Raw genomic sequence first — 14,906 nt, 5'->3', positions numbered from 1 at the left:
GGGTTGCATTAAGAGGGATGTATCTTAGCATAAAAAAGGGAGCAGATAATTTGGAATATAAAAACCTTTGCCTTAAAGATCTCCAACAGGGTTCTAAAATCCCAGCTATAGTGGAAAGTGGAAAAAATCAGTAAGGCCAAATGTCTTTGAGAGAGTGAGACAAAGAGACAGAGACATAGAGACACACACAGAGAGAACAGAGAGGGAGAGAGAGAGGGAGACAGAGAGAGAACAGAGAGGGAGAGACAGAGAGAGAGGAGAGACAGAGACTGAGAGAGACAGAGACACAGAGACAGAGGGAGAGAGAGGGAGAAAGGGAGACAGAGACAGAAAGGGAGGGAGAGACAGACAGAGAAAGAGAGACAGAGAGAGAGAGGGAGGGAGGGAGAGACAGAGACAGAGAGAGAGACACACAAATACACAGTGTGGGGTCCCAGAACTGCAGGGCCCACAAGGGAAGGGGTTCTCCTTAGTGCTAGGGACCCGAGGAGAGGCAGGGAATCTGAGAACCAGGGTGAAGAATGACAGACACAGACAAATCAGTGTTTAAATAGGACAGGCAAACCCCTATGACATTCTCCTTGGAAGGAAAATATGAGAGCTACACGAGGTAGAGGAAGAGATTAAGGCAGAGAATGGAAGCCGAGAGGGGCTGGAGCCTCAGGAGAGGAGAAGCTTTACTAGAGAGAGGGGGGGGGGGAGAGATTCCTAGAGCAGAGTGAAGATCCAAGAGAAAATTCATGGGGCCGCCTTCTGTTTTTATTGCAGGCTGTAAGTGGGTAGCACTCTCAAGCACGTAGCAATCACGATACAAAGCAGAGACAATTCAGATTGGATGGCGAGGTGAAGGTGACACCTTGATGGGCGTGTAGATTTCCACCTGCGCTGTCGACTCCGAGCCAAAATGTTCATGAGTTTGTCTTAGGCAACAGGCATGTGGCCGGGTCAAGATTCCACTCACAAATATCAGAGTATCACCTTGTGTCTGGAGACACAGTAACCATACAATCATTTATATTTCATAGATGTGAATATGCTTGGAATGCTACATATCCCCCTTTTTTGTTTTAAAAATCAAATGAAGTGAAAGGTGAGTGATATAAAATGTAACGAAATTTGGGAGTAAAATTAAAAATAGAAAAATCATGTAGCATCATCAATTGATACTTCAAGTGATTCAAAGTAAACATCCAAAATATGTAGCCAAACCTCTGGCTGTGAAAAGTAATTGTGATTGTCAACAATAAGAACAATTTCACTCTCACCTTATTAATAATATTGTAGAGATAAAAATGATCTCAATGCTTAGTAATGAAAATCGAAGATAAAAGTCTCATCAAAGTTTAAAGTAATGATAAAAATAATCAGAAAATGATCTTCCCTCAAATTATCCTGAATTATTGAGGTAGCAGTCCCATAGATCATAGGACAGGTGCATTAGCAGATAGTGCCCACACACAGTTAGGATTAGAAGAAGGTGCCAGAGCATTCATAGCCAAAGAAAAGATGACTGTATCTGGAGTGAAGGGGAAATTCCTTTCTCTCCCTTGTCCTGATTATGCATTTTAGGGATATACCCGCCCAGATGCCTGCCACATGGCAATACGGTTGGACCTTGATACTCGAGCCACCTGCGAAGGAGGGTGTCAAACACCGTGTCCCAGTACCTCCAACCTCAGCAGCCCACATCCATCCATCTCTTATGGAATATACGTCTGTGTGTGGCTTTGGCTGTCTGGCCCATTGAGGTGTCCTCTGCATTCCCTTTTCATGCAATCAGTGATGGTCTCCCAGGATAGTCACCTGCAACTTACCAAATGCTGTCATGTTCTCATAATCGCACACTGTTGGGTACATATCAAGAGAAAAAGTTTTGCACCTTCATTGCTCAGCATCAGAGTGTTAAAAGTACTTGAAATATATTTCAAAATGTAAGAAAAGAAAAACAACGGAGGAGAATCAAAGTATTCAGAGAAAATAAAGTGAGAGCATCAAATCAAGATTGCTCAATAGAATGAAAAGTGTTATAAAATGGTATAAAATGTTCTTAAAATACTCTCTCTTATCCCCTTTTTGTTGTTTTTGAATCGCATACCAAATATATTCGCATCTTTTACATTTTCCAAACAGCAGTGCAAACATCAATTCAAGTATCAAAATGGCCATAAACATTACATTTTGATTTGTTGTTGAGATAACACGCATGAAGCTACTGAAGGGACCTTGCACCTTCTGGCTGCATGTTTCTTATATGAGCCTTATTTAAATCTCTGCTTCTGGGTAAATGAACCATTCAATAGAATAACCCAGAATATACCATAACCAATGTTTGCAAAATTCATTCCACCAAACCAATGTTTGGATTAACAGAAGCTTGATTTGCTTTCTATGTAGAAGCAATTTCTACAGCTTCTTGTTCATATGGAGTTTGATGTGACTTATTGTTCCTAGTTGTCAATGAATAATATTCCATGTGCTTTTTCTACAAGCTTATTAGTGGCCTGCTCATTTTTTCCTATTTTCAATACATACTCCAAAAGGGGAAACTGAGGGAATACTTTGCCCTTGCTCCATGTATGTGTACAATAACCTATTCCACCCAGGAGGGTCAACCATCTGCGCGTCCACAGAGATTGTCCAACCTGGAGCCCTCAGTTTACTGCTGAGGCTTTACTTTCATATACCAGAACGTCTTCCAGTACTTGAAGTGGAAGCTAATAGACCCCAAATCCAGCGGCCTGCCTGAATTCTGGGACTGGAGTTAGAGAGCAAGAAAGAATCCCCATAAAGATATTCCCCAAGAAGATGGAGTTCCAGGACTAATCATCAATAATGATATTAACATGTAACTACAGCAATGGTCGTTGGCACATAATGTCTACATAGGCATTACCAAGAACATAATCTATACATGGATGTAGATGATCAATTTTCAAAAACTTGGGTTCCTAATTAGAATTTCAAAGTGCATTTTGCCTGACATCTCAGCCCTTTTCTAAGAGTGACATCAGGACCATCGGTCCAATAAACAGCCCTGTGCAGCATCTCCTGCACTAAACATCATTTTTGTGGTCAGGGTTACTAGGTCTGTGCTGGGCCTGAAACATTTCTATCTCCTTCTCTTTGGAGAGTCATACCGATGTCGGTACCCTTGTTACTAGTAGCATTTCTTACAATACAAGTAGGAGTTTTACAATGCACACACAATAAATTCCCTCATGACATATATATAACACAGACAGCCAAAATGAAAGGTATACGTTAGTGTCTAAACAATCATAGCTATTTCGATTTTGTCTTTGTAGTGTGGGATCCACTTGATGTCATAGATATGTACAAATGGGGTTTAGTCCATATAAGTTAACATGCTTGATGTTGGTTTAGGTATAAAGGACCAATAGAGGTCAGCATGACAAGTGTCCATCAGTGGAATAATAGTCAATGTCACTAAAAGCAGTGTCATGTCAGTCTTTGGTGTGGTTATAGTCACCAGTAATGGTTTCTTCCAGCGTGCCTGTTATGCAATCAGCTGGCATTGTTGATGTTCCTCCTCTGCTTCTCTTCCTGCTCCCCTGCCACATGGCATGACGTGCTTGGTGGGTGACCAGGTGTTTTCACTCTCTGTAAACATACAAACAAAACCTCGACCCACAGTTATCATCCTGTTGGGTCCCTGACAGTCTTAATGTCCTGGTCATATTCAGACCAATCCCCGTATGTCATACAATGCAACGTTTATCATTACATGGGAATTGAGATTTAATAATATCAGCTCATATTCCTTCTGGGGTGTAGGAGAGATGGATGGTTAGTAATACCATGTCCACCCCTTTTTTCTTTTTTAAAAGCTTCAATGCCTTTTCCAATAACATAGACTATTGAATAAGATTGATTCTAATGAAGACTTACTCTTTTTGCAAATATAAAGTGAACCCTATAAGGTAACTATCATACCTACATTTTGGACGATAGGCACAATTTGTGCTTCAGTTGGACAGTATTCCATGTACTGTCAGAACCTTTCGAATTCTATCGTTTGATATTAGAGCATATTTGGGTAACATGGAACAATTCCAATAAAATAATTGCAAGTTACACATTGTACGAATACCATTTGAAGTGTTCAGGTACGTGATCCACCTAGATCTTACAACAAACAAACACCCATACACTAGCACAATAGAATATGTGTAAGCAAATAAATGATAGTTTCCTCTAGATAGATTGTCTTACATAGAAGTACATTTGTGTGGATATTGCATTAGACCTGCGTAGGAAGCATTGTTATTGTCTCTGCAGCCCATGTGCTGCTTTTTCTGTTGTCTGGCCTCCGTGCCACGTTGTGGACGGTGCCAGAGACATCTGCCTTGTCCTTTCTGGGCAGACTTTCTTTCAGCTGGATACTTTTATTTTTCCTCCATGGACTTAGTATTTATGCCTTAGTATTTAACCAACAGTTATACTAGAATTCATTTTAAAATATTATTACAGATAAAATATCTTTTGTCTGCATATTCTGTAGCAAATGACAAAAGTCAAAGATTTTTAACTTTCTAGCTTTGCCTTTTAAGAAATACAATTAGACCTTCCCATAGAATTCTGCCATGTCCATTAGATCCAAAAATAGGCATAGCTTAAGACCTTTTTGTCTTACGATAAGTATGGGTTTAAGTACTTTTCATTGTTCAGCAAAGAGTTTACAACTTTATCTTCCCCTAAGGCATGCTTAACTTTGGGGAAGTAGAGTTCTCACATTCCTGATCAAGTACCTTCACTGCCCAAATGGAGAGTGGTCCCAATGGGAAATGGTCCCAATGGGAAATGGTCTTAATCCAACCTTATGAAGTAGGATCTGGGAATTTTTTTTTAAGGTTTACACACCTAACCTTATGAAATAGAGTCTGAGAATTTTTTTAAACCCTTACCTTCCGTCTCAGAACCAATGCTGTGTATTGGCTCCAAGGCAGAAGAGTGGTAAGGGCTAGGCAATGGGGGTCAAGTGACTTGCCCAGGGTCACACAGCTGGGAAGTGTCTGAGGCCAGATTTGAACCTAGGACCTCCCATCTCTAGGGCTGGCTCTCAATCCACTGAGCTACCCAGCTGCCCCCGAGTCTGAGAATGTTTAAGGTTCACACCCCTCTAGGGTAAGCCGAGGGTTCCGGGGCTCCAGATCCACTCTAACCCTCTCACTGTCCAGGACTAGTCAGGGAGAGTCAGGCCCAGAGCATGGAGATCATGCTGGGCCAAAGGCACCTCAGGGAGAGCAACAGCCTGCGGCCCGGTCCTCCAGAGTCCCTTCATAGGGTGACTGGGTGCCTCCTGGAGGTTCCCCTGAAAAGGCGAACAGGACCTGGGGAGGCTGCAACCATCTCAAGCTATATCTCTGCTCAAATACCTCAGAGCTTTCCCCAAAGCCCCTGCCGAGAATGTGGGCTGCCTGTCCTTCCCTCTCCAGAGCTAGCTGAGCAGCGGGCCTCCAGCTTTGGCTCTGAGCTCTGTGGCAAAGGCCCCGGGGCGTCTCCTGAGATAGGCCCAAATTTTCCAGTGCCCCCCTCCCCCGGCCCAGTCGTGGCCAGGGGCTGGAGAGGGCCTTCCTCCGGGGTGCTGCCCCCTTCTTCCTTGTCCTGCCTTGCATGGGACCCGGGGAATGCTGCCAGCTGGCCCCCCCTGACCCTCCCTACCCATACATGAGGCTACAACAGGGGCCTCCTGGCTGTGTTACGCCTGGGAGGCTGCCCCTTCTTAGCTCAGCTGTCCCAGAGAGCCATAGCCAGTCTGCCCTCCCCACAGAGAGTATCCTGGCCCTCCTCCAGCAGCCCCCTCCACCCCCACCCCAGAGCCCTGATCCTCAGGCACACCGAGACTCCCTGAGCCCAATGAAACCCCAGAAAACCTCACCAGGTGAGGCCCCGGCCTGGGGGGCTGCAGGGCTGCAGGGGAGCCCGCAGGGGCCGGCCAGCCCCCAGCTCCGGCCTGCTTCCTCCCTGCTCGCAGTTGTCCAGCCCGGAGAGCTCCACCTGCCGGAGGAGGAAGTGGAAGCGGAACTGCCGTTCCTGCTGTGCTTCCCCAAGCCTGGCCCGCTGCAGAGAGCCGTGGCGGAGGGCAACTACCCACCCCTCGGGCCCTTCACGGCCATGTTCGAAAGCAACTTTGTGCAGGTGACCCCAGGCAGGCCGGTGGGCCCGGCTGGGGGAGGACGGGGGAGGGCTGGTCCGGGACACCCAGCAGGCCAGAGTCCCCTGGGTTGCTTCCCTAGATCAGAGCCCAGACTTTTCGGGAGGAGCCCCCCGGGGAGCCTAGTGGAAGTGGAAGGTAAAGGATGCCCCCCTCCCCCCTGCTCCCCTGCTCGCTGGCTCGAGCTCTTCCTGAGGCCTAACCCGGTCCCGAATCCCCCCAGGGCAGCCCAGCGTCACCATCTGGACCATCTTCTCCAGTATTTCCAGGTCTCCAAACCCGTCCAAGGTACGAGGGAGGCTGGGACTGACGGTCAGGCCAGCTGGGCCCGGCCCAGAGGGCCGGCGTGACTCCTCCCCCCCTGCCCTTGCCAGGCTATCGGAGCCTTCCAGTTCAGGGCCCTGCAGGTCCCCGTCGTGCTGGGCTCCAGTCCAGACCTTGTCCTCCTGGCTGGGCCTCCTCGAGGATTATTCAGGGCCGCTGCAGAACTTTGATTTCGAATCTCAACCAAGCATGCTCAGGGACCCATTAGAGCCCCAAGAGGGCCCCCAAGAGAGGCGCCATTCCAAGGGGCACCACCACTCAAAACGGCACCATCACTCAAAAAAGCAGCAGCTCCCCCAAGAGCAGCCACAGCCCCGAAGGCTCTGCGAATGCCAAAAGCGCAGCAGCCGCCACTCCGGGTTAAGGTTCGGGACTCCTCAGGGGAGCCCAGAACCCCTGCCGAAGTTCTTTTAAAAAAAATAGAGATCTGGGATGCCAGGCAGCACGGGTGGGTCCAATGCCAGCCTCGGGAAGCCGCGTTGGCCTGGTCCCAGGTCGCCACAGAGCAGCCACAGCCCCAAGAGGGCCCCCAAGAGAGGCGCCATTCCAAGGGGCACCACCACTCAAAACGGCACCATCACTCAAAAAAGCAGCAGCTCCCCCAAGAGCAGCCACAGCCCCGAAGGCTCTGCGAATGCCAGAAAACACAGGAGCCGCCACTGCGGGTTAAGGTTCGGGACACCTTAGGGGAGCCCAGAACCCCTGCCGAAGTTATGTTAAAAAAGATAGAGATCTGGGATGCCTGGCAGCACGGGTGGGTCCGCTGCCAGCCTCCGGAAGCCACCCGGGTCGCCACAGAGCAGCCCAAGGACAAACCGAGGGAAGGGCCGGAGCCCACCCAGGCCTCACAGCCCTCCGCCCGGGTCAAGGCTCTGCGGAAAGCCATCCAGAAGCCACCGATCTGGCTCACCAAAGCATGGCAACACTGCAAAAAGGTGGTCTGCACCTGTACCAAGGGCTCCAACTAATCCCCTGCCCAGGCGTTAGATTTAAAATAGTTTTGAGAGTTAAATAGTTGTAGATAAGAGAGTGGGAGCCATAAACTGTGATAATTAAAATGTGGCTGTGAGCGGACTTCCGGGTTAACATGGCTGCAATCTAGCCGCGAATCACTTCCTCTCCCCAGCACCGAATGAAATAGACTACCTCAAAAGAGCATAAAAATCACCTTTGGAAGAACAGCGGGACTCTCCAGTATCCCACAGAAATGAAGGTACGTGGGGCTTGAACATTTCCACACTATAAGGAGGAGGAAAGGCTGGCACAAAAACATGAACTGAGCCGCCCCTCTCCCCCCCGCCCCCACCAAACCAGAGTAAGGTATCAGAGCTCTCACTGGGACAGCGAGTGAGTGAGGAGCATCTCTGTCTGGGGGTGCACACCAGGGTCCTTGGGTTCTAAATACTGCAGGGAAAAGAACTCTCAGGGCGTTTCACGGGAAAATCCTGCACTGAGCAAAGGGGAGGCTGTGCTGAGCAAAGGGGCGGCCGCGCTGAGAGGCTGTGCTGAGCGAAGGGACAGCCCCGCTGAGAGGCTGCGCTGAGGAAAGGGGAGGCTGCGCGGAGCAAAGGTGCCTGCACTCTAAGAAACCTTGGAGGCTGGGAAGAACTAGTCTGAGGCAACCTAAATTCACAGAAAACCCGCCCATATCACCCAGACCCCAGACCAAAAAGGAAAGGGGAATAAAACCACCAAAGGGATGGCTCACATGGCCCAAAATCAAGCCTCCAGGAAGAAAGGGGAAAAGGTGACTATTGAAAACTTTTATGGCAGGAGTACCCAAGCAAAAGAAGAGAAAGAGGATGAAACCCAAACAAAATCAAAACATGCCTCCCAAAATGGAAATTATCCACAAGCTCTGGAAGAACTCAAATTGGAGCTTACCCAAAAGATGGAAAACTTCTGGAAAGAAAAATGGGAGAAAGAGATCAGCAGTCTGAGAGACAAGACTTCACAATTGGAGAACGAGCTGGAAGCATCTAATAGAAGGGCAGACAAAGCTGAAAAGCAAAACCAGTCCCTAATGACCAGAATTAAGGAACTGGAAGACAGTGAGCATGCAAAACAGCAAGAATTAATAAAGCAAAGCCAAAAAATGTATGAATTAGAAGAAAACACAAAATATCTCACTGAAAAGGTCACAGACCTAGAAAACAGAGGAAGAAAAGACAATGTGAGAATTATTGGTCTGCCCATAAAATCAGAGATAAACAAAAACCTTGATGCTATACTACAGGAGGTTACAGAAGAAAATTGCCCACAAGTTCTGGAACAAGGGGGCAAAATAGAAATAGAAAGGGTTCATACAACACCCTCTATACTAAATCCCCAAAAGACAAGCCCCCAGGAATGTAATCGCCAAATTCGAGAGCTTCTAAGAAAAGGAGACTATCCAACAAGAAGCCAAGAAGAGGAGCTTCAGATATAGGGGGGCTCCCATAAGGATCACACATGACTTGGCGGCTAACACACTAAGAGACCGCAGAGCATGGAACACAATATTTAGGAAGGCAAGAGAGCGGGGTCTCCAACCAAGAATCAACTACCCAGAAAAACTGACTATATACTTCCAGGGGAAAGTATGGGCAGTCAACAAAATAGAAGACTTCCAAGCATTTGCTATGAAAAGTCCAGAACTTAGTGGAAAATTTGATATCCAATCACAGAAAGCAAGAGAAACATAAAAAGGGAAATATGAAAGAATGGGAAAAGGAGATAAATCTTATCTTTTTCTTTAAGTCAAACTCTGTTCTATAAGGATTACATTTACATCAAATTATATATATTAATATGTGGGGAAAATGTATTGTGTAACTCTCAAAAATTGTATGCACCATAAGAGTAGTTAGAAGAATCATGCATAGGGAAAGATTGGGGCATCAAGACGATTTGGTGAAAGGGGGGACAAAGAAAGGAAAAGGGAAGGGGGGAAGTGTCGACAATACTAAGATTTGCTTCAAGAAATAGGAGGGGGACCTAAATAGAATAACCTTTCCCATACAAAGATACACATGGGAAGGGGAGGGGAAGATCTCTCATATGAGAAGGAGAGGAAGAGAGTGTGAAGTGGTATTACTTAAACCTTACTCTCAGTGAAATCAACTCTGAGAGGGAAGAACATCTATATCCAGTGTGATCCTGAATACTATCTTATCCAACAGAGTAAGAAAGAAAAGGAAATTAAGGAGGAAGAGGGGGAGGGAGTATAAAAAGGGAGAGAAAAAGAGGGGGGAGGGGAAGGAAGCATAAAAAGGGAGGAGCTAGAAAGGGAAGCATACCAAGGGAGGGGACTAGGGGGACTGACCTAAAGTAAATCACTGTTTCAAAAGGATATAGCTAGGGAAGAAATGTCAGAACTAGGGGAAGATATCAAAATGCCAGGGAATCCACAAGTGACAATCATAACTTTGAGCGTGAATGGGATGTACTCACCCATAAAACGTAGACAAATAGCAGATTGGATTAGAACCCCAAACGTTACCATACGTTGTCTTCAAGAAACACGTATGAGGAGGGTTGACACTTACAAGGTTAGAATTAAAGGATGGAGTAAGACCTTTTGGGCCTCAACTGATAGAAAGAAGGCAGGGGTTGCAATCATGATATCTGACAAAGGCAAAGCACAAATAGACCTGATCAAAACGGAGAGGGAAGGTAAATATATTCAGTTAAAAGGGAATATAGACAATGAGGAAATATCGCTAATCAACATGTATGCACCAAATGGAATAGCATCCAAATTTCTAATGGAGAAATTAGGAGAATTGAAGGAGGTAATAGACAGTAAAACCATATTAGTGGTAGACTTGAACCAACCACTATCAAATTTAGATAAATCAAACCAAAAAATAAATAAGAAAGAGGTAAAAGAGGTGAATGAAATCTTAGAAAAATTAGAGTTCATAGACATAGGAAGAAAAATAAATAGGGACAAAAAGGAATACACCTTTTTCTAAGCACCACATGGCACCTTCAGAAAAATAGACCATACACTAGGTCACAGAAACATGGCACTCAAATGCAGAAAAGCAGAAATAATAAATGCAACCTTTTCAAATCATAAAGCAATAAAAATATTGATCAGTACGGGTACATGGAGAGCGCCAAATCAAAAAGTAATTAGAAATTAAATAATATGATACTCCAAAATCAGTTACTTAGCAAAGAAATCATAGAAACAATTAATCATTTCATTCAGGAAAATGACAATGGTGAGACATCCTTTCAAACCCTAAGGGATGCAGCCAAAGCAGTACTTAGAGGAAAGTTCATATCCATGACTGCATATATTAACAAATTAGGGAGGGGGGCAGTGATCAATGAATTGGAAATGCAAATCAAAAAACTTGAAAAAGAAAAATTAAAAACCCCCTGAAGAAAACCAAACTAGAGATCCTAAAAATTAAGGGAGAAATCAATAAAATCAAGGGTGATAGAAGTATTGCACTAATAAACAAGACTAGAAGCCAGTACTTTGAAAAAATAGACAAAGTACTGGTCAATCTAATTAAAAAAAGGACAGAAGAAAAGCAAATTAACAGCATCAAAGATGAAAAGGGGGAGCGTCACCTCTGATGAAGAGGACATTGAAGCAACCATTAAAAACTACTTTGCACAATTATATGGCAATAAATATACCAACCTAGGTGATATGGATGAATATTTGCAAAAATATAAATTGTCTAGACTAACAGGAGAAGAAATAGATTTCTTAAATAATCCCGTATCAGAAAAAGAAATCCAAAAGGCCATCAAAGAACTTCCTAAGAAAAAATCCCCAGAACCTGATGGATTCACCAGTGAATTCTATCAAACATTCAGAGAACAGCTAACTCCAATACTATATAAACTATTTGACATAATAAGCAAAGAGGGAGTTCTACCAAACTCCTTTTATGACACAAGCATGGTATTGATTCCAAAACCAGGCAGGTCAAAACCACAGAAAGAAAAGTATAGACCAATCTCCCTAATGAATATAGATGCAAAAATCTTAAATAGGATACTAGCAAAAAGACTCCAGCAAGTGATCAGAAGGATCATCCACCATGATCGAGTAGGATATATACCAGGGATGCAGGGCTGCTTCAATATTAGGAAAAGCATCCACATAATTGACCACATCAAGAAGCAAACCAACAAGAACCACATGATTATCTCAACAGACGCAGAAAAAGCCTTTGATAAAATACAACACCCATTCCTATTAAAAACACTATAAAGCATAGGAATAGAAGGGTCATTCCTAAAAATAATAAACAGTATATATCTAAAACCATCACCTAATATCATCTGCAATGGGGATAAACTAGATGCATTCCCAATAAGATCAGGAGTGAAACAAGGATGCCCATTATCACCTCTACTATTTGACATTGTACTAGAAACACTAGCAGTAGCAATTAGAGAAGAAAAAGAAATTGAAGGCATCAAAATAGGCAAGGAGGAGACCAAGTTATCACTCTTTGCAAATGACATGATGGTCTAACTAAAGAATCCTAGAGATTCAACCAAAAAGCTAATCGAAATAATCAACAACTTTAGCAAAATTGCAGGATACAAAATAAACCCACATAAGTCATCAGCATTTCTATATATCTCCAACACAGCTCAGCATCAAAAACTAGAAAGAGAAATCCCATTCAAAATCACCTCAGACAAAATAAAATACCTAGGAATCTATCTCCCGAGACAAACACAGGAACTATATGAACCCAACTACAAAACACTCTCCACACAACTAAAACTAGACTTGAACAATTGGAAGAACATTAACTGCTCATGGGTAGGACGAGCCAATATAATAAAAATGAACAGCCTACCCAAACTCATCTATCTGTTTAGTGCCATACCCGTGGAACTTCCAAAATTTTTTTTTACTGATTTAGAAAACATCAAAACAAAGCTCATTTGGAAGAACAAAAGATCAAGGATATCCAGGGAAATAAGGAAGGGGGCCTTGCAGTCCCAGATCTCAAACTATACTATAAAGCAGCGGTCATCAAAACAATTTGGTACTGGCTGGGTAAGTGACCTCAGCAGGACAGTATACTACCAAGCCAGAGAACCCAGCTTTGGGGACAAAAATCCACTATTTCATAAAAACTGCTGGGAAAATTGGAGGACAGTGTGGGAAAGATTGGGTTTGGATCAACACCTCACAGCCTACACCAAGATAAATTCAGAATGGGTGAATGACTTGAACAGAAAGAAGGAAACTTTTAAGAAAATTAGGCGAACACAGAATAGTGTACATTTCAGACAGACAGAGCAACAGAGAGAGGGAGAGTAGGAGGGACCGAGAGATGGAGAGATGGAGAGGAGAGACAGAGGGAAGGAGGGACGGAGGGGCGGAAGGACGGAGGGACGCAGGGACGCAGGGGCAGGGGTGGAGAGACGGAGAGACGGAGAGACGGAGAGAGGCTGGTCCTCTCCCCAGAAGGTCCGCCACTTGAAGACAAGTATCTGCTTGTTCGCCCAGCCCTGGCGCCCAGTAGGTGTTTCACAAGTGAGCGTGGATGACCCCTCCAAAGGCAGAGAAGAGGAACCAAAGGCTCAGGCAGTTTGGGGACCCGAACAGCCCGCTGGGGCTGAGGGTGCTGGGAATGGCCTGTCCCAAGAGGTTGGAGGAGGCCCGGGACTCGGGCCCAAGAGGAGAAAGCGGCCTGTGGGTTCGCAGGCGCAGCTCAGGCTGCCAGGAATGGGGGAAGGGCGAGGAGAGCCCGGAGGGCTGCCACAGGGGGCCCTTGGAGGACGCCCACAGCCGAGGCCCGGGAGGGGGCAGGTTCTCTCTTGAACCCAGAGACCTGGAAGCCAGAGAAGTCCCTGGGACGGCTGGAGCGAGTGGGCAGAGAAGATGGGCCCCGGGGGGCGCCACAGGAACGGGGAAGGGAGGGAGAGAGGGAGGGGCACGGCGGAGAGTTTGAGAGGCTCGGGCCTGACCACGTCCATCTGGTCTAACCGCTGAAGATGAAGCCAAAGACCCTGAGAATATCAAGGGGGGGGGGGCGAGGCGCGAGGGCGTTGCCATGGAAACCAGGCGAAGGGGGGTGCAAAGGTGTGTGGGGGGGGCGGTATGCGGCGGAGGAAAGGCCAGGGGAGCTGGCCGCCCTGAGAGCCGCCCGGGCACTTAGCTACAGAGGCCGGCGGCCGCAGAAGAGGGGCGGCACCCGCTGCGGGGGCTCAAGGGCCCAGGCCTCCCCGAATCCCGGGGGCTCTCCCTTTCTGGCTGGGAGTGGAATGGAGTCCCTCCTACCTAGAGATCTCAAAGCAGGGACTGGAAGACTGCCGGCGGGCACCAGCAGGGTTGGTGGGACAGCGCGGGTGCGGGTACCAGGTGAGGCTGCCTATGGGGGGCGAGGAGGGAAGCGCGGCCCCCCGAGAGGTGGAGCTGCCGGGGGGAGGTCCCAGAAAGGGTCCCGGCCTGCAGTTCGGGGTGGAGCGGTACAGGGGAGGGACGGCGGTTAGGGGTGGGCGGGGTTGCCGTTAGGGGTGGGCGGGGCTGCCGTTAGGGGCGGGGTTGCCAGGCTACCGGCGGTCTCTGCCTCCTCCCAGGATCGAGAGAGCGCGATGAGCAATCATTCGACCCCACCCTTCGACCGTCGCTTTCCCTACCAGAACCTGACCCGCAACTGCTACCAGAACTTCCGGGGTTGGTGGGGGGGCATCCGGGGCCGGAACCCGCAGCAGGGGAGGCGGGGGCGGGGCTCCGCGGCGTGACCCCGGCGTGACCCCGGCCCCTCCTCCCAGACTTTCACCGCTGTACCAAGATCATGAAGAGGCGGGGCAAGGACTCGAGCCCCTGCGACTACTGCCGCAAGGTCTACCACTCCCTGTGGCCGCTCAGCTGGGTGAGGATGGGGGGGAAGGGGCGGGGCTGCGGAGGGGCGGGCCCAGGTTCTGGAGGGCCGCCTGCCTCAGTCCCTGCCTGCCTCCCCGTAGCTGCAGCGCTGGACGGACCAGATCCGGGAGGGGACGTTCCCCGGGAAGATCTGAGGGGCCCCCCGAAAAATCCTCGCAGCCGGCAGGCTTAACAAGAAGACTTTTATTAAAAAACCAGTTGCAAACTGCCCGTCACCCAGTGTCCGCAATCCCTGGGACCGGGGTGGGGAGGCCGAGGGCCCCGGCTGGCTGTGCTGGCCCCCGCTCCCCTCACTCCCCGGGAGGCACCGGAGCTATAGCACCATGAGAAAGATGAGGCGGGGCGGCCTCCCTGAGAGCCAGGGGGGGCGGCTGCGGGAGCCCCCTCCCCTCCCCCTTTATGGCTTTCCCCCTGGGGAGGGCGGGGTGCCACTGAGGCAGGAGGTAAAAGTCTAGAACCATCCTGAGGCTGAGGGAGGGATCCTTGCTGTCCCTCCCTGCTGGGTTGGGGTCTCCAGCCACCGGGTGGCGGCCGCCCCTTGCTAAG

At 47.7% G+C, this 14,906-nt stretch overlaps 1 protein-coding gene and 1 long non-coding RNA gene across 3 annotated transcripts; one reads left to right on the top strand and one right to left on the bottom strand.

Annotated features, from left to right (window-relative positions):
• Positions 1-539: 539 nt before the first annotated feature.
• LOC130458780 (uncharacterized) lies at positions 540-5,888 on the bottom strand. Its single transcript, XR_008918165.1, has 2 exons — positions 5,397-5,888; positions 540-3,621 (listed from the first exon to the last, which is right to left on the bottom strand). It is a non-coding gene; the product is annotated as an uncharacterized LOC130458780 (long non-coding RNA).
• Positions 5,889-13,453: 7,565 nt separating this feature from the next.
• LOC130453578 (cytochrome c oxidase subunit 6B2-like) lies at positions 13,454-14,575 on the top strand. Of its 2 annotated transcripts, XM_056825435.1 has the most exons (4): positions 13,535-13,835; positions 14,054-14,150; positions 14,249-14,349; positions 14,441-14,575. In XM_056825435.1, exons 2-4 carry the CDS (start codon positions 14,069-14,071, stop codon positions 14,492-14,494), a joined length of 237 nt encoding a protein of 78 aa, XP_056681413.1. In that variant the 5' UTR covers positions 13,535-13,835; positions 14,054-14,068; the 3' UTR covers positions 14,495-14,575. The 2 variants fall into 2 exon arrangements, with proteins under 2 accessions (XP_056681412.1, XP_056681413.1); XM_056825434.1 differs by lacking the exon at positions 14,054-14,150 and having other exon boundaries at positions 13,454-13,835.
• The last annotated feature ends 331 nt before the right edge of the window (positions 14,576-14,906 follow it).

This window comes from Monodelphis domestica, chromosome 4, assembly GCF_027887165.1.
Source record: "Monodelphis domestica isolate mMonDom1 chromosome 4, mMonDom1.pri, whole genome shotgun sequence".
NCBI classification, from domain to species: Eukaryota; Metazoa; Chordata; class Mammalia; order Didelphimorphia; family Didelphidae; genus Monodelphis; species Monodelphis domestica.
Note: the sequence above shows the minus strand (reverse complement) of the source record. Positions and strands in the feature narration are given on the sequence as shown.